The following is a 27,038-nucleotide window of genomic DNA, read 5'->3' on the forward strand; positions in this document are numbered from 1 at the left end:
GTGGTTAAGTTTACAACACTGTTCCAGAACAGGTGAAACCAAATATTTATGTGTGTGCAACACATTTTAAAGAGGACTGTTTCCTGATCCTGGGAGAGTAGCCCACAATGCCGGCTTTTCTGACTCACAGCAGGTAAGTATATTTTCATATATATTTTTTTAAAGAACTTGCCACTGATGATTCATACACGAAATCTGAGCAGTGTAGAGTGCCGCTTGTTGTTTCTCCGATCACAAATGGAGACATGGTTTTATGTTTATGGAGCGCGATGCAACGCAATGCATAAAAAGACAGTATAAGTCATTATAATCTGTAATTATGTCCCCACTGGAAGCTGAAAATGCCTAGTTTGTAATGGGTTTTATTGTTTTTGTCTTGTCGCGCTGGGACATGGCATCACAGTATGGTAAGGTGCGTAACATTTCAATCACATGCTTGAGATATTCAGCCTATCACAACGCACTGGATAGTGCAGCAATGATTTGGCTAACACACACCAAGGACTCTGTCACATTACTGATACTATGTTAATAAATTTACATTCAGTTTTCTACATGACTATGCTGGGATAATGGCAATTACAGTGTTCTTAATAATGTTAATACTTGGTAACGTACTGTAATTTATTTGTTCAGACACTAAACAGGACATGGCACATTTTATGTAATATATTAAAGGAAATGCTCTTTGGCAATAACCAACTGCAAAAGCCAAATCTGATTTTATGTTTACATAATAATAATAATAATAATAAAAATATAATAAAAATCTTAATAAAAGTGGCTGAACTTTCTTTGCACAACTGATTGTGCAGGGGTCTTTCCGTCCTCATAATTAAAGCACAGCATCAAAAGAAATCTCTGATACCCCATGCTGGCATGCTACTTAACCAGAGACAGCTGAACTAAGCAACTAAACACTAGCTTACACAAGCCTGATCCAATGAGTGATGACATCAGGAAGAATAAATCCTGCGGTAAAGTGTCTGAGAATGGGATTTTGGGATGCAGACAGATAATAATAATAATTCATTACATTTATATAGCGCTTTTCTAGGCACTCAAAGCGCTTAAAGCGCTAAAGAAAGAAAAAGAAAAGGATCCTACATTTTTGACCAATTAATTTTTGTGCCTTTTCCAAACATTTTAGTAATTCATGATTATTCATGATTACTATGTCTTTGTACATAAAGGAAACAAGAATTCTCAAACACAATTTCTAGCCATCAAAATAAATAGGCAAATTTATAAACCCTACATGTGACACTTTTAAACTATTTTTTGTTTCTACAATACTTTTCCAAGTTAACCATTACTTTGGGAAACCTGGAGAAAGATCAAAGCTTTCTTTTATGTTTTTGGACTAGAATACCAACCAAGTTTCATTCACAAGGTATTTATATTTGTCATGGCAAAACCTTTATTGAATGACAAGAATGCCAATGAGCACAAAGCCAATATTCCAGTTAACCAAATAAATAAATAATGCACAAATTTTAAAGACAATGTGAGAGCAAAGCATGTGACAAAAGCTCCACCCACCGAAACACACACACACAGAGAGAGAGAGAGATCATTATCTCCAACACAATCACTTACATACTGCTTCCCTGTCAACATGACTGTTGAAAGTGCTGTTATATACATTTTAATCCGGGATTTAAACTCTGTAAGGCCGTTTGACTTCAGTGTTAAACTGCTTGGCAGTACATTTAAACTAACGCTTTATAATATGCTGTTGACAATTATAATTTCCCTCATATATGTGAAATTTCCTTGTCGTTTTACCTCCGCGTATGACAAAAATCTAAACCATGTCATATACACACTTCAAACAGTGACACATCAATGTCAAATGTCACGAAATTAGTTTTCCCTGTCAAACATAATCCAACTGACAAAACAAAATCCCCAAAATATTTGTAAAAAAATATATTACAAACAAATGTTAAAACCATAAGGACGCTAAAGGAAAGATCTTTTATCTGAGTTGGGAATCCTTCCCTCAGGTGAGCGGCACACATTAAAACACACCTGTGTAAGTTTAACATTTCAAATTAAACTTTCAATTGTAAATTTCTCAGCAAATTCAGCGATAAAGTGTTCTCCGCTGAGAAGAGGTGAGTTAGTTAACGTTAGACCTGAGGGAACAGGTTCGCTCTCATTCCTACCTGCTAACCAGCTAACACGTTTACAAAATCCGTAAACCCGATTAAACACCTATAATTGTTTCTATTTCCACGGGTTACCGACAGATGAACGTACCTGACGAGATATTCCAGGTGTTTCGTGGGCTAGGGCTTAAGAAAATGACCAGTTTGGCATTCATCGGTCTTGCTGGGCAGTTAAGCGTCGAAGTTCCTTCCTGAGCCGCGGCGCGAGCGAACTCCTCCGGCACGCTCGCGCCCACTTTCCCCACGAGCGCGCTTACGGGCCGGTGCTTGGGTGAACCGACTCTGGAAGGCCGTGTCACGGTAATCTGACGCCACCGTGAGGCTACAGATAAAAAACATCACATAAGTAGTTAACACATCACAAAAATTAAGACAGCAGGTATTTAGATATTATGTGGAATGAATATATTAGATATAACTAACTATTCTGTTCTGCTATGGCACGTCCTCGTTCCAGATCTTGAGGGGAAATTACTTCTTACACACATAAATAAAATAAAAAAATTCTTGATTACCAGTGCTAAATAAAACTATATATCACAATGTAGGCTACTATACAAAGAACAAAAATTGAATAGAGACTAAAAATAAATAAATAAAACAACACAAACATCCTGGCACTGGTGATTGTGAATAATTTGACATATGCCATAATATATTTTCTAATTAATAGTTAACACTTTATAAAAAAGAAGTGCAGAGAATCTATAACCAGTACATTAATTGAGCTTCTTCATCACAGTCTGCTCAAAATAATCTGCAAGAGCAAAGGTTACTCATACATTTCCTCCTGCTTGAACTTTATTCCATCCAGCACACCTACCTTTACCGTCATAAAATATTAATCTATTTTCCTCCTGCTCAGTCTGGCAGTGAAATTTTGTCTTATGTTTCTTTGTGCTTTAATGTTTCTGTTGAAGAACTGCTGTCTTTATGTTTAGCAAAATGGCAGAATCTAGTGTATATTTGATTTATGATCATTACCAATGTACACAGTTACTGTAGAAGCTGTATTACAGGCTCCTGGGATCAGGATGATCAGAAGAGAGTCTACAGCTGTCCTCAGTGCAGACAGACCTTCACTCCAAGACCTGTTTTTGGTAAAAACCCCATGCTGGCTGAAGTGCTGGAGAAACTCAAGAAGACAAAACTACGAGCTGCTTGTTCTGCTCAATATTATGTGTAAGAGATGTGGAGTGTGACGTCTGTGCTAGAGTCAAAACAAAGCCATCAAGACCTGGCTGTTATGTATGAACTTTTAATATCATCTTTAACAACATGAGACTTTCTTCAGAGGTAAGAGACACAATCTAATGGATGCCACTGGAAGGCTGCAGGAGATGATCTGCCCTCAACATCAGGGACGTGCACAGACATTTTGAGGGACAGGGAACAAGTGGAAAAAAGAGCACTTCTCATATATATTTTTTAACAAAATGTAAAATACATTAGGGGTGTGTGATATTTACTAAAAGTATATATCTCAATATTTTCTGAGATTTTATTGATAACAATAATTAGACAATATTTTGCTGTATGTGTTATTGTGCTGATATCTTAAGGACAACTCTGGACAGCTGACTCCTAAAGTTTTTGATATTCTGCATATTCTGTATGGTAATCAGTTCATAGCAGTGATAGAAATGTATCTTTTCGAATAAGTTTATTTTTTTACCTTTTATTGGCATTTTTACTTTTATAAAGCCATTTTTTTTAAAGTCTGCATCATCTTTTCAGTCAAATTCTTAAATTGAATCAGTCAATTAGAATAATAAGTCATTTCGGCTGTTACCAATCAAATTATATCAGTATTGACAAAATTAAACTTTGCAATGCAGAGAAAGCACAGAAGCTGCATCAGAAGTGGTATTTAAATGCATTTACACATTGCTTAATGCAGGACAGGGATGCATTTAACCTGCAATTACAAATGCATTAATACTGTTTTTGTATTTTAAACATGAAAACATTGAATACAGATATTTCACTTTTTTCTAATTAAAAAGTACTTTAAATGTAAAATTAAAACTGTCAGTAGGTGACAGCAAGTCACTGTTAATAAGAGTCATTGCGATTGAACCAAATCAGAGCCGCAAATTGGAATTATATATGTTGTCTAAATAGAACAAAAACAGTCAATACTGTGTCTAAAACATAAGTATCTTATATAAAATCAACATCACATTTGTAATCATGCTGCTTTTTGGTGGAAAAAATGTCAGTCTTAGCGTGATACTGATAACTATATGAAATGATATATATACATTTCTGCCCCCATATCTAGAATTTTAGTAAACTGAATCATGCAGTGAAAGAACACGCACTGGTCTAACCTAGATTTCCTAGCTAAACTTTAGTTAACATATAGGCTGCATTCTGGGATACCTTCATCTAGCCAATTTCTGAAGGCAGCATAGATGTAACTTTTGCTGCAGTTGATATCCCACAATCCTCTGCATTTCATTCTGTGACAGTTAAGCCAAAAAAATAAAGATGGCATCTAAAAGTTGCGGTCGGTGGTCAGTTTGTGTGTAAATCTATGTTTTGGATCAACATTTTCAACTTTTGATGTAATTTCTAGTGAGAAATTTATATTCCAGTAATGAAATATCCGCTTAGTTATCACCAAAGCTCTCTATATTTTGCTGTAGATCATTAAACCATTACTCTGCCTCAGAAGCCTGTCTAAATTCAGTTTCATGAGGTGCCTTTGTGCAAAAACCGCCTGCAAAGTCATTGCCTGTAGCACCAAGGCAGCAAGTCACCTGCCTAAGTTGTTGGATGCAGCCATAGCTCTTATGAGTCATGGATGTTAGCAAGACAAATTAAATAGGCCTATATTTGCCTTTTGCCTTCGGATAATTAGCTGTAATTCGAGGCACAAGTAGCTTAGTCTTTCGTTCATTACCACTCACCTCCACACCAAGACAAACACAACTGGAAAGAGAGAGAGGGCTTCACTTCTGGGGCTGTCTGCCTGTGATCATAAAAACAGTCAATGTGTGATGTGCCGGTCAGTGCTACACTGCTGTGCTGCAAAGAGACGCGGAGGGGAGAAATGCATCGAATTTCCCAACCTGACCTGATTTTGATTTATTTGTTTGACAGGGTAAGCTGTGCGCTAACAGAAACACACATTTGTACATACTGTATATTCTTAAAAAAAAACTCCCCAGCAAAAAAGGGCACTTCTGAAGAGGAAGAAAAAGGGCAGGTGCTCAACCGCCTTTTTTATGTCTGTGTGCACGTGCCTGCTCAACATGAGAAACTGCTGGAGATTTACTGTCTCACTGATGAACACTGTATATGTTATCTGAACACAATGGATGAACACAAAAACCATGAGACTGTAGTGTATCAGCTGCAGCACAGAGGACTGAGAAAGAGGTAAGAACTGATATTAGAGTTCCAATGGAGTGTATGTGGATCACGGTGCAGGAACTCTGTCCTTCTACAGCGTCTCTGACACAATGACCCTCATTTAGTCCACACCACATTCATTCAAAATCTGTATGAAGTAAATTTAACAAGGTTCGGTAGGAACTCGCACAAGTAATCCAATCCTTTTTTATTTTTTCAGCGTGAAATGAGACCTGTATATAGCCGTCCATCTTACCTCGGTGCAGTGACAGTTTTGCAGCATCCCACAACAATGCCTCACATTGACTGCATTGGGCCAAATTGCATATATTATCATATCTAATCTGATTACATGTAAATGTGAACTTGAGAACCTGGTTTCTGGGGAGATGATGAAATAAGGTGATGTAACACAATAGTACAGAAATTCTACAAATAACATTGATAAATCAGTCAACTGATGTGACTGACATTACACACACATCAGATATGAGACTAACCCTCTAGATATCAGTACGCTTATGGTCATAGTGTAAGAGCCAGAGCTGAATAAATGTGTAAAAAATTGTTGAAAGTAAGATACAAATAATTATTATTGTTTATTTATATGTAAATAAAACCAATTTAAACATGAGAAGCATAATGATGTGTTGTTCATCCATCCATATTTTAAACTTTGTGCTGAGGAACATGAAAGTCCAGCTGTGTGGTGGAAATACATGGACATGGAGTGCAAACAAACACACAGTGTTGACACACTATACAAATTTAAGACAGCAGACACATAAAAATTATACACTGTAAAGAAGTAGTGTATTAAAAAAATGTAGCAGTGCAGAGTGTACTTGTCACACCACATGGACTCTGTTTTGCACTTGTTTCCTGCTCCTTGTTAGTTGTAATGGTTATTCATTTGATTTCATCATTTTGTTCTTGTCTCGATGCTGAACGATCAGTGGATATGGGTCTTGGCTTTCACAAGTGTGATGATGATTCTTGAGGTTGTCATCAACTTGCTTCAACCAGGTCCCAGCGCACTTTCCACGTTGATGGCCATCATCGCCAGAGTATTTTGGATGGCAGTTGGGTGTTGTCCATCCAACAGTTCCAACGGTTTCTTGTCTAGTTTCCCTGGTCACCCAGTTCTGGTCATCTTGGTGGGATGACCACTTTCCTCCTATCTCAGGCCTGGTAAGGCACTTGCCTCCAGGCTTGGGAGCGGTTACAATGTCCTGAATTAAAATGAAAGAATTTGGAATTTTTGCACTTCATTGTGTTGAGTTTTAGGGTTAGTCAAAATGCCAGTAAAATTACTAAATATAGACCAGGCAAAAAATTACCAGTACAATTTATTTTTCTAACTGCTTCACTGCAAATTACAGAAATATGTGAATTACATATACTTCCACTAAAAGTCATATTCATATGCCCAGAATATTAATGTGATGTCGAACCAAATGATAAAGGGAAGAAATTACAAAAATAGTTCAAAACATAAAAAGTTTATTAAAAGAAACAGGAGTGGACAAATTAGTGAAAAACCCATAACAATAAATACAAACTAAAGTCCATGAAAACAAAATCAAACCAGACAATTAAAAGGTCCAACATAAAATGTAATAATGAGGGGTGGAGCAACCAGTTCTGCAGGTGGCAGCCAGGTATATTTGTTTGTTCTCTCTCTTTTACTCACTCCTGCCTTAATTTCAATGGAAGTGAAACTTATCCCTGCTTCCTAGTCAGTCTGTAAGAGCCTGACTAGGTGGTTTTTCCTCCTTTTATTTTGCTGTTGCTGTTCCTAAGAATAAGCTGTTGTTGAGCTGCCGTATGTATTCGTCTATACAGAATAAAGGCAAAATCTATAGTATTTCCTTGGCTCAGGATCAGTTCAGCTGTTCAATCTGTCTGGACCTAATTCAGGACCCAGTGGTCATTCCCTGTGGACACAGTTACTGTAGAAGCTGTATTACATGCTGCTGGAATCTGGATGATAGGAAGAGAGTCTACAGCTGTCCTCAGTGCAGACAGACCTTCACTCCAAGACCTGTTTTAGGTGAAAACACTATGCTGGCTGAAGTGCTGGAGAAGCTCAAGTACACAAAACTACAAGCTGCTCATCCTGCTCCGTGTTGTGCTGAATCTGGAGATGTGGAGTGTGACGGGAGATAAATATAAAGCCATCAAGTCCTGTCTGGTGTTTCTGAACTCTTACTGTCAAAATCATCTTGAACAACATGAGACTTTATTCATATATATATATATTTCAGATATGCTCAATATTTCAGATATGCTCACTGAATATAAGCCTAACAGACCACTCAGATCATTAGGATCGAGTCAGTTAGAAATACCAAGGGTTCACACAAAACAAGGGGAGTCCTCCTTTAGTTACTATGCCGCCCACAGTTGGAATCAGCTTCCAGAAGAGATCAGATGTGCTAAAACACTAGTCACATTTAAATCTAGACTTAAAACTCATCTGTTTAGCTGTGCATTTATTGAATGAGCACTGTGCAATGTCCGAACTGATTGCACTATATTTTCACTGTTTTTTTATTTAATTTGATGTAAAATCATTTTCTAACCGTTTTAAATTCATTTTAAATAAGTACATTTTTAAATAATTTTAAAAGTTTTAAAATTGCTTATTTTATTCTTGTTTTGTTTCTTTTTATGTAAAGCACTTTGAATTACCATTACGAAATGTGCTATATAAATAAACTTGCCAAGCATGCCAAGCATGCCAAGAGGTAAGAGACACAATCTAATGGATGCCACTGGATGACTGCAGAAGATGATCTGCACTCAACATGAGAAACTGCTGGAGATCTACTGTCTCTCTGATCAGCACTGTATATGCTATTTGTGTGTGATGCATGAGCACATAACCCATAAGACTGTATCAGCTGCAGCAGAGAGGGCTAAGAAACAGGTATGAACTGATGTAAAGGATTCCAATGCAAATATCAAATGTAAATCTGAAAATGTTTTAAACATATTGTCATAATTTGTTTAAAGTATAAATGGTTTATCTGGCTGTGCCATGTGTTTTCTAAATACTAGTGTCAATAGTATATTTGAATATAAGTCAAAACTTATTGGTTATCAAACAAAAAATACTAAACAATGCAGTTTCCCAACAGAGACAGTTGAAGGAAAATCGAAGAAAATTCTGCCACAAAATCCAGGAGAGACAGAGGCAGCTTGAAGAGCTGAGAAAGGCTATGGAGTCTCAAAAGGTGAGTTTTGAGCAGAAGAACAACTGCTGTCTGCTGAAGAAGATCTGTTTGTGAGATGTGTCTTTGTGTCTGGGTAGAGTTTCTAGTCTCTCTCGTTCCTCTTGGATCTACAGACTCACCCAGCATCACTGTCAGCTCTCGTCTCTCTTTTGATGATGCTGGTAAATCTGTCTCTCATCTAAAAGAGAAACTGGAGCATTTCTGCACAGAGGGGATAAAAATTATATCTGGTAAATGTAAGTACTCAATTATTATTGTACTTTCAGAATTAAGTGACGTATCATTTGCAAAGATTACAAAAAAGAAAAAAAAGATATACAGTCGTGGCCAAAAGTTTTGAGAATTACATAAATATTAGTTTTCAAAAAGTTTGCTGCTAAACTGCATTTAGGTCTTTGTTTCAGTTGTTTCTGTCATGTACTGAAATATAATTACAAGCACTTCATACGTTTCATAGGGGTGGTGTTAGCGCAGTGGATAAGACGCATGCCTGTGGTGTGGGAGACCCGGGTTCGAATCCACTGTGAACCGCCAGTGTGTCCCTGAGCAAGACACTTAACCCCTAGTTGCTCCAGAGGCGTGCGACCTCTGACATATATAGCAATTGTAAGTCGCTTTGGATAAAAGCGTCAGCTAAATGAATAAATGTAAATGTAAAATGTTTCAAAGGCTTTTATCGACAATTACATGACATTTATGCAAAGAGTCAGTATTTGCAGTGTTAGCCCTTCTTTTTCAGGACCTCTGCAATTCAACTGGGCATGCTCTCAATCAACTTCTGGGCCAAATCCTGACTGATAGCAACCCATTCTTTCATAATCACTTCTTGGAGTTTGTCAGAATTAGTGGGTTTTTGTTTGTACACCCGCCTCTTGAGGATTGACCACAAGTTCTCAATGGGATTAAGATCTGGAGAGTTTCCAGGCCATGGACCCAAAATTTCAACATTCTGGTCCCCGAGCCACTTAGTTATCACTTTTGCCTTATGGCACGGTGCTCCATCGTGCTGGAAAATGCATTGTTCTTTACCAAACTGTTGTTGGATTGTTGGAAGAAGTTGCTGTTGGAGGGTGTCTTGGTACCATTCTTTATTCATGGCTGTGTTTTTGGGCAGAATTGTGAGTGAGCCCACTCCCTTGGATATGAAGCAACCCCACACATGAATGGTGTCAGGATGCTTTACTGTTGGCATGACACAGGACTGATGGTAGCGCTCACCTTTTCTTCTCCGGACAAGCCTTTTTCCAGATGCCCCAAACAATCGCAAAGGGGCTTCATCGGAGAATACGACTTTGCCCCAGTCCTCAGCAGTCCATTCACTATACTTTCTGCAGAAAATCAATCTGTCCCTGATGTTTTTTTAGGAGAGAAGTGGATTTTTTGCTGCCCTTCTTGACACCAGGCCATCTTCCAAAAGTCTTGGCCTCACTGTGCGTGCAGATGCGTTCACACCTGCCTGCTGCCATTCTTGAGCAAGCTCTGCACTGGTGGCACTCCGATCCCGCAGCTGAATCCTCTTTAGGAGACGATCCTGGCGCTTGCTGGACTTTCTTGGACGCCCTGAAGCCTTCTTTAGAAGAATTGAACCTCTGTCCTTAAAATTCTTGATGATCCTATAAATTGTTGATTTAGGTGCAATCTTAGTAGCCACAATATCCTTGCCTGTGAAGCAATTTTTATGCAACGCAATGATGGCTGCACGCGTTTCTTTGCAGGTCATGGTTAACAATGGAATAACAATGATTTCAAGCATCACCCTCCTTTTAACATGTCAAGTCTGCCATTCTAACCCAATCAGCCTGACATAATGATCTCCAGCCTTGTGCTCATCAACATTCTCACCTGAGTTAACAAGACGATTACTGAAATGATCTCAACAGGCCTTTTAATGACAGCAATGAAATGCAGTGGAAAGGTCTTTTTGGGATTAAGTTAATTTTCATGGCAAAGAAGGACTATGCAATTCATCTGATCACTCTTCATAACATTCTGGAGTATATGCAAATTGCTATTATAAAAATTTAAGCAGCAACTTTTCCAATTTCCAATATTTATGTAATTCTCAAAACTTTTGGCCACGACTGTACATAATATATTTGTATTTGTAGTAACATACACTGAGAACTTTCCCCCTCTTGAGCCCAAGACCAGAGAGGAGTGTCAACCAAGTAAGTCACTATGCAAACACATGTTCAGACACACAATAACATAGTTTAAAAAATACACCTTCTGTTTTATTTGATATTTAAATTCATATTTCCTGATGCAGATTATGTGTTCCTTTTCTTGAGATTTCCATCAGTTCACTTTGGATAAAAATACAGAAAATAAAAATAAATTTTTGGTTAAAGGGAGCAGAGTGAGTAAAAACACTGACCAGCTTTAGCCAGATCATTTAAATAAATTTGAATTTTGGGAGCAGGTACTGTGTAGAGAGTGTGTGTGGATGCTATTACTGGGAGGTTGGGAGTGGTTGGGTGGATATATCGGTGTAATATAAGAGCATCTATGATAGGAGTGAGAAATGAGTGTGGATCGTTATTGATGTAACATGATATAATGATGAGAATATTATATATATATATATATATATATATATTTTTTTTTTTTTTTTTTTTTTTTTTTTTATCAGATGACTCTAATCATGGTTGAAATATGATAGATAATAATGAACATACAAGAATCCTCATTCACATCCTATAGCACCAATAAGATTCATGATTGCTATGTGTTTTATTGTTTTAATCTAAATAAATGGACTAATAGTAGATCAATACATCACTTCACAGGACTTTGGAAGTACAGCAACACAAAATGAAGGAAAGGAAATATACAATGGAGGAGTAGAGAGCAGAAGTGATGAAACAACCCTTGATGGTATCCAGTTTAAGCCAATTGTTTCCTTGCCAGAGGTGGAGGTGAAGTCTGGTGAGGAGGATGAAGAAATCCTATTCAAAGAAATGACCGAACTTTACCGCTGGGACTGTGAAAATGAACAGTGGAAAGAACGTGTTGTAGGAGACATCAAGATCCTTTTCCATCCAGTGAGGAAGACCGTCTGCAAATGCAACAAGATGAGGTGTTGAAAGTATGTGCCAACCACATCATCAGCAAAAACACTGAGCTCAAACTCATGATCACCTTCACCAGTGTAATGGTATGGACTGCTACTATTCGGAGGGAAGTCGTAAAGTAGAGCAACTTGCAGCCAAGTTTAAGACTCCAGGACTGGCAAATCCTTTAGACGAGTTTTCACAGACTGCCAGATTTATAGTATATAACAGGTCTGTAACAGTAGGATTAATTGTAAAGGAAATTTTCATTCAAATTGTTACTAAAATGGCAGAAAACTTCTGGACTTTATGCACTGAGAAAAGGGCTTTTATTTATTTATTACAATAATCTGTAAAATTACATTTACAGAGTCGTCAGTACACGACTTTTCATGTTTGATATTATTTCAAGGTCTGGTTTCTTTGTTATATGGGCCAGATTTTAATTAAAGTCTCCTCCACAGCAGACTTATACCCCAGTTGTGTGTTTTAGACAGCGACATTTGTCACACAGTTTTGCTGTATTCACATTAAAAGCATATGAGTTAAAAAAAAAAAAAATATATATATATATATATACATATATATATATCTGACACAATGACCCTCATTCACAGAGTCCACACCACATTCATTCAGCCTCTCTATCCTGGGTTTAGACTGGATCAGCAAAACTGTGTGATATTACAAAATAGATAATACAAAGTCACATATTATATATAATGGTGCAGTATGTGATATTATCAATAAAAATATAAGTAAAAACATTATCACATTAAGCTAATAATGTTTGGAATTTAACGATGAATTATATTTGTTGTAACCAATGACACATTATAATTGATACTGTCACTAATGTGCACTGTAAATAAAAATATGAGAGAACAAAAGGCAACTATGTCATTTATTTAGGCCTTTGGAATCTGAATATGACATCACATTTATTAATTTACAACAGTGCAGTTGTTCATTCTGCTTATGAATCATTGTGAATGAAAACCGATGGAAGTGTGATCAACTTCAGTAAACATAGAAATAGCTTCTTTTTTTTTTATTTTACTGAAGAGAAGTTGCAAATGGCTAAAGACAGGTGGTAAAAAGTATAATAAAAGTCGAATGAAAAAATGAAAATAATAAAAATAATGAAACAATTACACTTATACAATATTGAATCAGATTTTATTGTAAATACATTAAGATAATCACAGAGATGAAACAAAAAAAGCATAAAACTAGATGCTTACCAATAAGATATCACGTCACTTTAATAAAAAAAATAATTTTAATATAATTTAATGTCACCTTTAATTGTTGTGGAATTTTAATTTCAGTTTGGGAGTAATTTTAAGTTATTAGACAATTTTTTAGTTTACCATATAATCTATTATTTTGTCCTCTTTATTTTCTGTTAATCTCCGTGACGGTGACGAGTGCGAAGTGACGTCACCGAACCGGAGGCCGGCTGATCCTCCAACGCGGCTCTTTCTGTGTTGTCACACACGGGCCGGGAAACAACAACACAGGCCGGGGTTTTGGAGCGAGGCGGTGTCCCCACTCCTCCAACCGTGTCTGTATCCGTATGTGTGCGTGTGTTTTGGCCGGTATTCTCGTGATTCGGTAACCGGGGGAAGATGGCGGACCCGGCGGAGTGCACCATTAAAGTCATGTGCCGTTTCAGGCCATTGAATAGCTCGGAGGTGACGAGGGGGGACAAATACATCGCCAGATTTCAGGGAGAGGACAGCGTCGTGATCGGGGTGAGTGATATGTTTGGACCGAGTTATTTCGTATCCTTTATTTTTCGGTTGGTTTCGCGCGAGCGGCTAATGCTAATGACCGCAGTCCACCTGAACTAGAATTTGTCACGAGCTGTTCATCTGAATATTTGACACCGACACCAGCCTCTGCATCAGGTCCGGTGTTTCTCGAAACCGACCGTTTCATTCGGACATAAATGTTAATTTAAATTCATTTCAGTGTCGTTTTCTCATGAGCTTCATGCTAACCGTGTTAGCCAGCCCTGCACAGTCAATGCGGAAACACAGTTTTACACTTTTAGGACAGCGAAAACGTATTTTATTTTTATTTATTCAGTTTATGATAAGTAGTGGTTGCACCTTATAGTTTTATATTATTATTTTATACATGCAATACAGTACAATACAATACAATTGTCAGTTTGGGTGTAGATATATGTTAAATGAGCTGGTAAATGTCCATATTTGTGTGCGTTTGTAAATACTGAGTGAAAATCAAACGTTTCGATATCAAAATCCACCAAATATGTCCCAATCTCTTTTATTAATATTTAGCAATATTAGGCAATAATGAAGCTACATATTGCCATTCATAAATACCAATTTATGATGTATGTGTGTGAAAATGTGTGAAAAGTTTTGTGACAAGACAATGTAATTTGATAAATTAACTAAATTTTATGTTGTTACTGTAATAAACCTAGGCAAATAATCGAAATGCCAATACAATATTTTTATTTTATATAAACCCTTACAGAAACATGAAAGTTTATTGGACACTAGTTTGAAAACTCCTGCTCTTTATAACATCAGCAGTCACATTTACGTATATGTGTGTGATTGACAGGTGAAATTGGACATCAGGTTGCTTATTGGATAATTTGAAAACAAAAGCTTGGTTAAACCTCTTTTTCTAGCACATACCTATTAACATATAAAACTAGGCATCTAATGATCCAAAGACCTGAATGTAACATCCTATATATGTGCAGAAATATTAGTGTTGCATTGGCATCTACATGTATTTACATTTATGCATTTAGCAGACTCTTTTATTCAAAGCGACTTACAGTGCATTCTGGCTACTTTTTTTTTTTTTAAACAGTATGTGTGTTCCCTGGGAATTGAACCCACAACCTTTTGCGCTGTTAACACAATGCTCTACCACTGAACGACAGGAACACTTGTGTGTGAGGAATTGATCAATCATTCTCACTGTGCTTTTGTTATCTTTAAACCCAGTTCAAACATGACAGTCATATGCCATAAGCTCTGAAGGTTTTTTTTTTCATGGCTGACTAAACTATGGTATGATGAATGACATTTGAAAGCAAACATGCCATTTAGTAAGATGAATCATACAGGTGACTACCATCCCTTTTCATGTAAAAAATAAAAAAGGTTTTTCTTGTACATCCCCTTCAGTTTCACAAATCTTTTATGATCTTTTTAAGGGTCGGGTATTCCTGTCCTGGGTACGGTCCTGAAAGATGGCTATGTTTGTTTTTGTTCAGTGGTCGCTCTCTTAATAGTCCTCTTGTGTGTATGAAGATAACGTGAGAGAATGCTCAGGAATTGGAGAGAGACTCCTTCAAGATTATCCACAGTCATTTGAAAAGAGTGTGTTAGCACTAGAAGGAAGGTGAGATAATGCTTTGGAAATAGAGCGCTCCACCCTGTGCAGCCCCTGGGCCTCTGTGTGTCTAAGAGAGAGTCTCGATTAGAACTCTGGGAAAATGTTCTCTTCTCACAAGAGTCTGGCCTTGCTTCTGTATCAGTATTGTGTCCAGCCCTAGCATAAGAGTAAAGGCATTTTATGGTGAGCATTGTAGATTGAAACTGGCAATCTGTTTTACTGATATTGACCATCTTTTTCAGTTCATAAAACAAATATGAAAATATTTTTGCCACAGCCATATCACCCTGCAGCCCAGGACTGGTTGCCCACTGAAGCTAAGCAGGGCTGAGACTGGTCAGTACCTGGATGGGAGACCTCCTGGGAAAAACTAGGTTGCTGTTGGAAGAGGTGTTAGTGAGGCCAGCAGGGGATTCTCACGCTGTAGTCTGTGTGGGTCCTAACACCCCAGTAACATGCAATAAAATTGCATGTAAACAGACTTAAGATAAATCACTTGTTGTATTTTTCATGTTGCATCATTTGCAAGTTGCTTTGGATAAACATTTCTGCTAAATGAATAAATTTTATCAAATACACACTGGGGTAGAATGACATACTTTGTAATTTTTTTTATTTAATTTTTTTTTTTGCTCATTCAAGTTTTAATCCCAGCATACCTAAATACTACATTTTAGTAATAGTAAGTTATTTTAATATATTGAAAGTAATATAGATTTTATTTTTATTAGTAGTATTCAATATTGTTATGCAATACAACTTGGAGCCAGTAAATGAATGATTTTATCATTTCTTTGTAATTATGGTGGTATAACCACCATGTTCCTTTGAGACAGCAGTATATGTTATTTTACGTTCATGCTGCGGTTTTTAATTAATTGTACAAATTACTTGCACAAATCTTCATTCTTTCACATCTACCGTAGTCAGCTGATAAATCAATCCAAGCTGTTTACCTTGTAACAATTCAGGCTGTTGCATGTTTTGTCACAGTAGCTCTTGAAAACCTTAGTTCACTGATTTAATGGAACTTGTCCTGAATGGGCTTTCTTTTCTCCACAGGGTAGGCCGTATGTGTTTGACAGAGTTTTCCAGTCCAATACGTCTCAGGAGCAAGTGTACACAGCCTGCGCTCAACAAATCGTCAAAGGTAAAAGCAAAAAGGTCACTTGATAGACCTCTGAATCAAAGCAAAAAGCAGAACATGGAATAAGTTTTAAGCATGATCCTGTTCTCACAGATGTACTTGGTGGCTATAATGGAACCATTTTCGCCTATGGTCAGACATCCTCTGGCAAAACGCACACAATGGAGGTGAGGGAGAAATACAGCTGACATATCTCTGGTGAAAATAAAAAGTCATAATTTCTATGCAAAACACTATTAAATAATCACATGTAAATATGAATATTTTCCCCATGCCTTATGTGTGGAAGATCTATTAGGTTCATGTGTCATATATACTTTCATTTTTAGGGTCGTTTTTTAAAGTGTATAGCAGGTTGAGGCTTAAGGTGTTCAGTATACAAATGTTTGGGGTCAGATTTGTTTTTTAATTGATATATTTATTTAGCAAGGAAGGAAACATTAAAGCGACAAAAGTGACTGTAAAGACATTATATAATATTACAAAAGAAGGAAAATAAATGCTATTCTTTAAATTTCCTATTCATCAAAGAATCCTAAAATATTCATCCAGAATCCTTTTAACTGTATTTTTGATCAAATGAATGCAGACTTGGTGAGCATAAGACTTTTTCAGAATCATAATACATTTTACTGACCAAGCTCTTAAGCCATAGTGTGAACCATCTAATGAAGAAAACAGGTGTCTTTACACAATGTTTATTCTACTTTTATGAATGAGGAATTGTGTTTGTTCTTTAGGGAAATCTCCATGACACTGATGGAATGGGAATCATTCCCAGAATTGTGCAAGACATCTTTAACTACATTTACTCTATGGATGAAAACCTGGAGTTCCACATTAAAGTAAGTCTTTGCCTTTGCACACTATTTTATCAGCATTTCTTCTTATTCTTTAAAAGCTTGACATATTGCTTCATATTCATATCTGTTTATTTGATTGTGTTTTTACTTATTGTCAGGTGTCATATTTTGAGATTTATATGGATAAGATTCGGGACCTGTTGGATGGTGAGTGTGGTGGCTGTTTTAAGCCTTACGTCTGCTAGGCACTTCATCTTAAAAGCACTTCTAATGATGTTCAGATCATCTAAAAATCAGTAGAACAACAATTATAATGCTGCTTTTGTTGTGACATAATGTTTCTTTCTATCGCTCTCTCTTGTTGTCTTTTAGTTTCAAAGACTAATTTATCTGTACATGAAGACAAAAACAGGGTTCCTTATGTCAAGGTGAGTTTATGAAACCTGATGTCCTATCACTGTCACCAAAGTTACCAGTGCCCCATTAAAATCCTTGCACAAAGTGGTAATTACCGTTGTTCTTTAAAGAATGTAAGTTGTTTAGTATAATCGTGTGTCCTTCTGCTTTTAGGGCTGCACTGAGCGATTTGTTTCCAGTCCAGAGGAGGTGATGGACACTATTGACGAGGGCAAATCTAACAGACACGTAGCTGTGACAAGTATGAATGCACACAGAGAATAAATCTTTTCAATAAATAGAATAAAATACTAGTATCTTTCCATAAACAGATTAAAACAGATCTTACCAGGAAACTGTAACATCTTGTTCCTTCATTGAGCTAATGCTTGTAAACAATGCTATGTGGGCTTAGTTGTAATAATGTCTCTGTGTGTGTCTCAGACATGAATGAACACAGCTCCAGGAGTCACAGTATCTTCCTGATCAATGTGAAGCAGGAGAACACACAGACAGAACAGAAGCTCAGCGGGAAACTCTACCTAGTCGACTTGGCAGGCAGTGAGAAGGTGTGTGTGTGTGTGTGTGTGAAAGACTTTTGTCTTGTAGTAGGGGTTGAACGACTTCAGATTTTTTTCAAGTCAACATTTATGTGTTTGAAATTCAAAGTCGACTAGTTGCTGATCATGTCATTAATGAACAAATAAGCCTAAACATTAGGCTGAGACTCAAACAGTTTATGCACATCTATGCTATGGCATATGACACAGTGCTGCCCACATAACTATTGCTCCTATAACAGTTCAGTTTTAGCAATTCTTTTATATTTATATTTCTCACAGATTTCTGCTCGTTCACGAGAGAATTTCAGGGGGGGGCACACAGAGAAGTAGAATAATAAATAGTTATTGATTTACTCATTTGAATCAGTACATTATAATTAAAACGATACCTTAAAAATGAAAAGCAGGTTTTTGTGATCACATCATTTTTAAACTGGTAAACTCCTGGAAAGGCCAAGGATCCAGTAAGTAAATTCCAAAAATAAGTTCAAAACAGCACTAATGCAGAGAAAATGCAGCCGATTTCATCAGAGATTGTGGAGAGAATAGTGACGTCCACTTCCACTAGTACCAGCACTTCTTTTTTCCACTTCCGTGTATTCATTCTACTTGGCAGCATCTCTCTACTAATAGTGTAGTTGTGGGATTTAGATTAGAAACATGTGCTAGAACCTTTCAGTTTCTAAGCTATATTATTCAGAAATCATTTCTGTGCTATTGAATGAATCTGTGGGGTGGTGTTGGCGCAGTGGATAAGACACATGCCTTGAAATATTTTTTATTCTGTTGCGCCCTTTATAGGACCAGCGACTAGTCGACATCAAGCTTAAAACACATTGGCAGGACATAAAAGTCAATTAGTCAGTGCAACCCCTATCGTGTAGCGCAGTAAAACATGAGTTGAGTGTGTAAACTCTTGTGTTCTCTCACAGGTCAGTAAAACAGGAGCTGAAGGCGCTGTGCTGGATGAAGCCAAAAACATCAACAAGTCTCTGTCATCTCTGGGCAACGTGATATCAGCCTTAGCCGAGAGCTCGGTGAGTCTCTCACACACACACAGGCACATATGTATCTGTACACTCCATTCTGTTCACTTTGTTTTGTAGTGTTTAGGTCCTCGAGCTGTGAGGCAAGCGTGTATATTATATTCGACACAGCATCACAGCATTGTCTTTTAGTTTCAGTCTTTCTGAAAATCCTGCGTCGACTTGTTCCTAGTTTGTAAACGAATCCGTGTTAAAATGAAGTGGAAAAAGAACCAAGTTCTTTGACGTGGTCTGGAACTTCATTAAAAATTATGTTCATCCACTCTTTCCTAACGTCGGGATCAGAAGGAAGGCAATGAAAAGACAACTTGGAACTGAACAGCATCTTGTTGTCTTGAAGGATATTTATCATTTGATTTCTTCGTAGATCTGCATTCGCCCCTCTCGTTAATTACTCTACATGCAGAAATTGGTAGGCGGGGCTGAACAGGCAGTGATGTAGAAGCAGGCGTTGATCTTCTGCGCAGGCAGTGTTTAGCCACAATAGTGCTATCATAGAGTGGCACATTCCACAAGCTGTCGTTTTGGCAGACTGGCTTCAATATAAGCAGTTTTTAGACTAACGAGAAAGTTTTGAGTTCTGAATTTTTTTTTGTTTTTTATAGTGGCATCTTTAAGTAATCTGGTGAAAATTCCTGTACTTTCATACACAATGTGAGATTTGGCCAGTATTGTGCATCCTGTAGTTTTCATTGTTTGGGTAAAAGATTCTTTTAAATGGCTATGAGTTTAACATGTTAAAAAACACAAGTAGGAATTAAAGTACAAGTAAAATACTTTATAAAAATTATACTGAGACCAACCCAGAAACATAGTTTCAGTTTTTCACATGATAGGCAGCAAACTACCATGCTAGGACACAACAGTCCTTGTGTTCTCCTTGTCTGCAGAACAGTTTGGCACAAGGGCTTCTCGAAACACCTTTGAACAACTTAATTATTTTATTTCCCTCAGTTGTGGTCATTGAACTTTATTAACATTTACTTCATCAATTAACTTCATGATATATTTAAATGTTTTATTCATGTTCGATCTAATTTCTTTCTCAGACCTACATTCCATACAGAGACAGTAAAATGACAAGGATCTTGCAGGATTCTCTGGGTGGAAACTGCAGGACCACCATAGTCATCTGCTGCTCTCCTTCCTCATATAACGAGGCCGAGACCAAATCAACCCTTATGTTCGGACAGAGGTGAGCAGAAACATTCATGCTTTGTCACTTTGTCTGTTCTCATCATTCATAATAAAGGTGTCACTGCTCTCACTTGTTTGTAATAAATTTATGCAAGAATAATTACAACTATATATTTATGCAAAGATTGTGTGAAGAGAAAGACACCAGTTTACAGCTGTGATTGGGATTATGTTTGCAGAGCCAAGACGATTAAGAACACAGTGATTTTGAATGTAGAGCTGACAGCAGAGCAATGGAAGAAGAAATATGAGAGAGAGAAGGAACGAAACAAGAGCCTTCGAAACACCATCACATGGCTGGAGAACGAACTCAACCGCTGGAGAAATGGTCAGATCCCTATTTTTGATTATTATGTATATTATTATATTTTTACATTTGTGTTAGTTTTGTTCTTAATGCATTCAAAACTTTGCAGTGCTGCCTGAAACCACTTGTAAAATGCTTCTGTTTTGCATTTTTGTATCTTAAGTGTTTGATAAGATTCATTGTACATTCCTTTAACTTTTTTTAAAGTCCTCAAATATTTTATTTAGGTTTAAACTTTTGAACTTTTTTGAAACTACATGTAGAGTTCTCTGTTTGTGTTTTGCAGGTGAAAGCGTACCTGCAGAGGAGCAATTTGATAAGGAGAAGATTAATGCTGAAGTGTTGGCGCTGGATAACACCATTAATAATGATAAATTTGCATCCACACCAAGCATGCCGCCCATGCCAGGGATGCTAGGAGTCCGACTCACCGATGTTGAGAAGGAAAAATGTGAGGTTGAACTCGCCAAACTGTACAAGCAGCTTGATGACAAGGTACACTCACAGTTTCTTTTAATATATATGAATCTACAAAATACCCTAGTTGCTACAGTCACGGTTAGAAGAATAAAAGCATGATGACTTTCCTAAAGAGAATGATTGCACTTGAATGAGAGCTTGATTTTTGTGTTTTGCTCCTCTTCTCTCTCCAGGATGAAGAGATTAATCAGCAGTCTCAGCTGGTGGAGAAGCTCAAGCAGCAGATGTTGGACCAGGAAGAGGTTTGTGAACTCTGATGTGCACATGTGAAATTGCCGTAAAAGAGTATTAACAAGTACACTTTGTATATTCATGCTTGTGTATGTTTTTGCATATGTTTTGCAGTTGCTGGCCTCGTCAAGAAGAGACCATGATAACCTGCAGTCAGAGTTGACTCGTTTACAGCTGGAGAACGATGCATCTAAAGAGGAGGTGAAGGAGGTGCTGCAGGCCCTGGAGGAGCTCGCTGTCAACTACGACCAGAAAAGTCAGGAGGTGGAGGACAAAACCAAGGAGTTCGAAGCCCTCAGCGAAGAACTTGGTCAGAAATCTGTAAGTGCCAGAATGGCTAATTATACATCAGTCTTTTACCTACACTCTGCTATGACAAGAATGACGCTAAACTTGACTTTAAAACATTCTCTGTTCCAGAGTATTCTGGCGTCTATAGACTCAGAGCTGCAGAAACTGAAAGAAATGGCCAATCACCAGAAGAAGAGGGTAACTGAGATGATGTCATCACTGCTCAAAGATCTGACTGAGATTGGAATTGCAGTGGGCAACAATGACATCAAGGTGAGTGACATACATATAGGTTTTTTAAGGTATAGCTGGAAAAGGTGAAGTGTGTATGTTCCGCCGAACTAGAATCACCAGCCTATGAATGGCTTATTGTAGTTATTAAACGAAGTATCTGTATCTATAAAGTGTTTATATAAATGTATTGACAGATTTTAATCAATTATTATACACTTCACCTTTTATTGGTTATTATTTAGTAGCTTTAATAACCATAACTAGTTGATTGGTGGATGATAAGTGTGATGATGGCACAATAAAGAGTTCAAACTGAGCGATACTGGGGAATCTCTCTCTCCGCAGCAGCATGAGGGCAGTGGTCTTATAGATGAAGAGTTCACTGTAGCCAGACTCTACATCAGTAAGATGAAGTCAGAAGTCAAATCAATGGTCAAACGTTGCAAGCAGCTGGAAAACACTCAGTCTGAGAGCAACAAAACGATGGATGAAACTGAGAAGGAGCTTGCAGCATGCCATTTACGCATCTCCCAGGTACGGTCTTACACTCTTGCCTCCTTAAGTTCTCAAGTTATTTCTTACATGGCAAACCTTGCACTAATCTACTGAACCATAACGATAGGAATAAATACATATTTGATATAAACAAATTAATGTTTGTTTTGCAGCATGAGGCAAAAATTAAGTCTCTGACGGAGTATCTGCAGAATGTAGAGCACAAGAAGAGACAGCTTGAGGAGGATGTGGACTCTCTCAATGAAGAGCTGGTCAAAATCAGTGCACAGGGTACACACAGGATCATATTCAAAAACAGATTATGCATGTGCATATGCTATTTCAAAATAATACAGTAGTTTCTGCTTCCAACGTTTTGTTTGTGTTTGTGACAACAGAGAAGGTCACTGCAATGGAGAAAGAGAGTGAGATTCAGAGTGCCAATGAGGTCAAGGTAAGAAATGTGTATACACACACACACACACACACATACAAATGGGCTTGTTTTTTTAATACGAGTGTATATTTGTGTGTTTAGGAGGCGGTTGAGAAGCAGATCCAGAGTCACAGAGAGGCGCATCAGAAACAGATCAGCAGCCTGAGAGACGAACTGGAAACCAAAGAGAAACTCATTACAGATCTACAAGAGTATGATACAGCATTTCAATTGACAAAGCAATTTCAGTCAGAAACTGAACTGGTGAAGTGTGTGTAAATGTACTGACTGATTTCCAGAAGTACAACACAGTCATAACTCATCTATAACATCATATCAAAGTTAAACTTCAGACAAGCAGCTCGTGATTCACAGCAGTATTAATAATAATGCACCAATAGCTAATAAATTCTCTCCTCTCTCTAGTCTGAATCAGAAGATCTTGCTGGAGCAGGAGCGTTTGAGGGTAGAACATGAAAAACTCAAATCCACCGACCAGGAGAAGAGCCGCAAACTACACGAGCTCACGTATGTAATGTACAGTCAGTTCTATTCAACTCCATTATTGTAGCAGTCAAATTGCTAGAACTGTTTATGAATCTCTATGAAACCTACATTTCCCAGGTTTCGGTAATAAATCAAAAAGCAGAGCAATTTTGTATTAGGCGTAAATACACAGCTGCATATTAAATTTATAATAAATTACAGATGTCTCTAGTGATGAGCTGTTTTACTTGCACATTACAGTATGATGCAGGACCGCAGAGAACAGGCCAGACAGGATCTGAAAGGCTTGGAGGAGACTGTGGTGAGTGCAGTTCTTCATGTCAGCACTAGAGAGCGACTAAAGATGAGTTTTATTCACATCATGTAGTGTGTATATTCAAATAACGTTATTTTTCACCTATTTAAGGCCAAAGAGCTGCAGACTCTGCACAACCTCAGGAAACTATTTGTTCAGGATCTGGCCACTCGTGTGAAAAAGGTAGGAGTTAATCTGTCGCGTGTCTTCCTTTATTCTTTATTCCTCTTTTCTTTGTCTGTTTTGACAAAGTGTAAATCCATATACAGAGTTTATTTCCAAGTAGTCAACTAAGTGGGTATTTAATAGAAGGATTTTGTTTTTTTGTCTGTGTGTAGAGTGCAGAGATGGACTCTGATGAAACTGGTGGCAGTGCTGCTCAGAAGCAGAAGATCTCTTTCCTGGAAAACAATCTAGAACAACTCACCAAGGTCCATAAACAGGTAAATCCAAACCAAAAAAGTCCTCTTAATATGATTCACACGTTAGTAAATGTTTTCACTTGTTCAAAATAAAAATGTACAAACTCTTTACCTAAATAATTCCTTTTATTTTGCTTATGCATCTAACATTTTTTCTCTTACTCTTTATTCTTTATTGCCAATTTTAGTATGTTTTAGTAGCATCACCGATGTTTTAAGGTTCATATTTCCAAAGTATTTTCATGGAAATAAAACTGCAAAACAACATGCATAATTTATGAAAAGATAAACAATTACAAAATACTTTCTAATCGAAAAAACAAAAGTGATTGTTGTAAAATAGATTTCTCTCTTTCACTCACTGGTGTTTTTCTGTCTTTAGCTGGTGCGTGATAACGCTGACCTGCGCTGTGAGCTTCCTAAACTGGAGAAGCGTCTGCGGGCGACGGCGGAGCGTGTGAAGGCTCTAGAGTCAGCACTCAAAGAGGCCAAAGAGAACGCGTCCCGTGACCGCAAGCGCTACCAGACAGAGGTGGACCGCATCAAAGAGGCCGTGAGAGCCAAAAACATGGCCCGCAGAGGACACTCCGCACAGATAGGTGACTGAACACTTACACAAGCACAGGCACCTTGATTAAAAATAAAGGAGTAATTCACTTTCAGAATGAAAATTCTGTCATTTACTCACTCCCTCTTGTTGAACACAAAAGAAGATATTTTGAAAAATGTTGGGCTCTGAACAGTTGATGAGCACCATAGACTTCCATTGTATTTTTTCCTACTATGCAAGTCAGTGGGGAGTGAGTAAATGAGTAAATTCATTCTGAACGTGAACTACTCCTTTAATGCAACAAAAAGAAAAAGTTTTTCTCTCATGATTTACTTGTATTTTTTGGTTATAGCTAAACCCATCAGGCCTGGACAGCAGCCCGTAGCTTCTCCTACACACCCCAGCGTGGTGCGTGGAGGTGGTGGTGTACTCTTCCAGAACAGCCAACCTATTCCAATCAGAGGAGGTGGAGCTAAACAAGAGAAGAGGTTTGTACAGTTTAAGAAAGAATCTGTGGCTTCTGTTTGAAGGAAGACCACAATGGCACAATTGCTGACCCACCTCTAGTGCAACAGCTTAGTTTATGGAAAATTTTGTTAATTTACTTCAGTGTCTAAGAATTACAATTCTTAATAATAATCATGGGCTCCCCACATGGGAGTATGAAATCCTTGGGTTTGTGAAGCACAACTTTATTGGATCCAGTATTCTCACTGCCAGTTCTTCTCGTCTTGTTTAGCTGAAGATGAGTTTTTCCCTCACTACCAAAGCTGCAAGAATGCAAGAAGTCTTCATGGAGATCTGTCATTCCATTAACATAATCCCTCCTGCCAGTGCACATCATGGGAGGACGTCCGAATCGAAACATTCATGGCTGTACAGTTCCACTCCCCATCTTTTTTTTCCCTCCAAAGCAAATAATTTTATGAATATTGCACTCTCACACATAACACATGATATAAAAAGGAAATCAAGAAATAAATGTAAGCAAAGTGAACAATTGACAGAAGCCAGTGCAATCAGTTCTTATCAGTCTTCAGCTGCTCTCTGCACACCTGTAACCTCTGATTAAGCAACTGCCTGATAACTGTGCAAAAGAACTCGCTTCTGGCCCGATTTCATACAAGTGAGCGCCAGACTGCAGCAAGAAAAAGCCCTAAATTGGGGACATCCAAGCGTGCTTGTCAGCGGATCTCCTGTATCACTACAAACTCAGATATTACTTTGTGAAAGCACTCTGAACAGATTCAGATCAGAAACCAAATGGGCTTTACTACCTGTAGTAACTAATGGTTCTAAAGGGGAGCGTAGAAAGGACTGTAGACTTGAGTAACCAGGCCTTACACAGCAGGCTAATGCTGGAATTATTTCAATTTATACTTGCGGTTGCAAAGGCTAATGGTTAGATTTTGATGTTGATGTTTTTTTAGCCAAACAGCTGAAGGTTGTCCTGTCCTGCTTTTCACAGATCAAGTTCTTATTTTAACAGTCATAAACGTCTGTATTCTAACTTTTTCATCATGTATCCTCACTAATGCATCACTTTGTATTTGAACTTGTATGTCTAAGTGGTCAGCTGACATCTGTAGAAGTCCTCAGGTGGCGTCATTGCTTTCCCGCTCTGCCACTGTGACTGATCAGCCAATCAGTTTAGCAGAATGATGGTGTGGGCGGGCTTATGTTTCATACCCTAATAACTGGTATCTCCTTGAGGACATTGCAGACATTTGTTGTTTAGTTTGAATTCAAGATAGAATTCTCCTTTTTGTGCTGCAGGAAATAATACCTAATCTGTGTCGTTATTACTCAAACTAGACTATTTTTGTTTACACTTAATACTCCTGATATTGATAAAGAAATGCTTATGAATTGTGAGTTTCAGGACAGGACCACCTTCTGTATAATTTTCAGCTGTATTGCTTTCTGGGTGTTTTGTACCTATAAGAGATATCATAAGGACCAGCGCAGTTGTGTTATTAGCCCTAAATTCTTCCATTTCAGTGCATGAAGGATAATTAATTGATGTTCATGGGGAATGCCACACATTTAATTAAACTTAAAAAAAATAGCTAATCTTTTTATTACTGTGTAATAGAAACTCCATGACTTGTTGACAGAGAGTTCCACCAATGGACAAATGCGCTGGATCATGGCAACAGTACAAGGTGTTTTTGGAAGATTCTGGTTGAAGGAGAGTGCGAGGGGATGAAATTACTGATGACACTTTTTCTGGATGAACTGCATGTATGTGTGATTAAAACAATATTCTGAAACATGTCTCTGTTTTTCCATTTTGTTTTGCTAACTTTGACTTGTCATTTTGATTGCATCATGACTTAACAGTGCCACACTCTTAAATGACAATGAAAAATGCATTTTGCCATTCACACAGATTTTAATCTGCCATTTTTACTTCATT

At 37.6% G+C, this 27,038-nt stretch overlaps 2 protein-coding genes and 1 pseudogene across 6 annotated transcripts in view; 2 read left to right on the forward strand and 1 right to left on the reverse strand.

Moving 5' to 3' along the window:
- The window catches only part of arhgap12a (Rho GTPase activating protein 12a), a 33,911-nt gene extending 31,453 nt beyond the window's left edge, over nt 1–2,458 (reverse strand). For all 4 annotated transcript variants that reach the window (XM_059501409.1, XM_059501408.1, XM_059501407.1 and 1 more), the window contains exon 1: nt 2,266–2,458. The gene's annotated coding sequence lies outside the window, so the exon portion shown is untranslated. The remainder of the gene's footprint in view (nt 1–2,265) is intronic.
- Nucleotides 2,459–7,361: 4,903 nt separating this feature from the next.
- LOC132096974 (E3 ubiquitin/ISG15 ligase TRIM25-like) lies at nt 7,362–13,439 on the forward strand (annotated as a pseudogene).
- On the forward strand, nt 13,256–26,892 carry kif5ba (kinesin family member 5B, a). Of its 2 annotated transcripts, none has more exons than XM_059501387.1 (26): nt 13,256–13,583; nt 16,282–16,369; nt 16,460–16,533; nt 17,107–17,211; nt 17,328–17,376; nt 17,542–17,597; nt 17,740–17,827; nt 18,010–18,134; nt 19,061–19,165; nt 20,224–20,369; nt 20,551–20,699; nt 20,965–21,173; nt 21,332–21,400; nt 21,504–21,710; nt 21,810–21,953; nt 22,260–22,448; nt 22,583–22,700; nt 22,808–22,863; nt 22,948–23,057; nt 23,272–23,373; nt 23,593–23,653; nt 23,759–23,830; nt 23,986–24,090; nt 24,452–24,668; nt 24,972–25,107; nt 25,359–26,892. In XM_059501387.1, the coding sequence occupies exons 1-26, from the start codon at nt 13,458–13,460 to the stop codon at nt 25,360–25,362; spliced, it is 2,910 nt and encodes a 969-aa protein (XP_059357370.1). In that variant the 5' UTR covers nt 13,256–13,457; the 3' UTR covers nt 25,363–26,892. The 2 variants fall into 2 exon arrangements, with proteins under 2 accessions (XP_059357370.1, XP_059357371.1); XM_059501388.1 differs by having other exon boundaries at nt 22,263–22,448.
- Nucleotides 26,893–27,038: the final 146 nt, after the last annotated feature.

This window comes from Carassius carassius, chromosome 20 (genome assembly GCF_963082965.1).
Source record: "Carassius carassius chromosome 20, fCarCar2.1, whole genome shotgun sequence".
NCBI classification, from domain to species: domain Eukaryota; kingdom Metazoa; phylum Chordata; class Actinopteri; order Cypriniformes; family Cyprinidae; genus Carassius; species Carassius carassius.

Excerpts from the sequence above, each read along its gene's own strand:
- kif5ba (XM_059501387.1), top strand. The coding sequence starts at position 13,458 with ATGGCGGACCCGGCGGAGTGCACCATTAAAGTCATGTGCCGTTTCAGG. Across the intron at positions 16,370-16,459 it reads CGCTCAACAAATCGTCAAAG|ATGTACTTGGTGGCTATAAT; the intron begins GTAAAAGCAAAA and ends CTGTTCTCACAG. Across the intron at positions 20,700-20,964 it reads ACTCAACCGCTGGAGAAATG|GTGAAAGCGTACCTGCAGAG; the intron begins GTCAGATCCCTA and ends TGTGTTTTGCAG.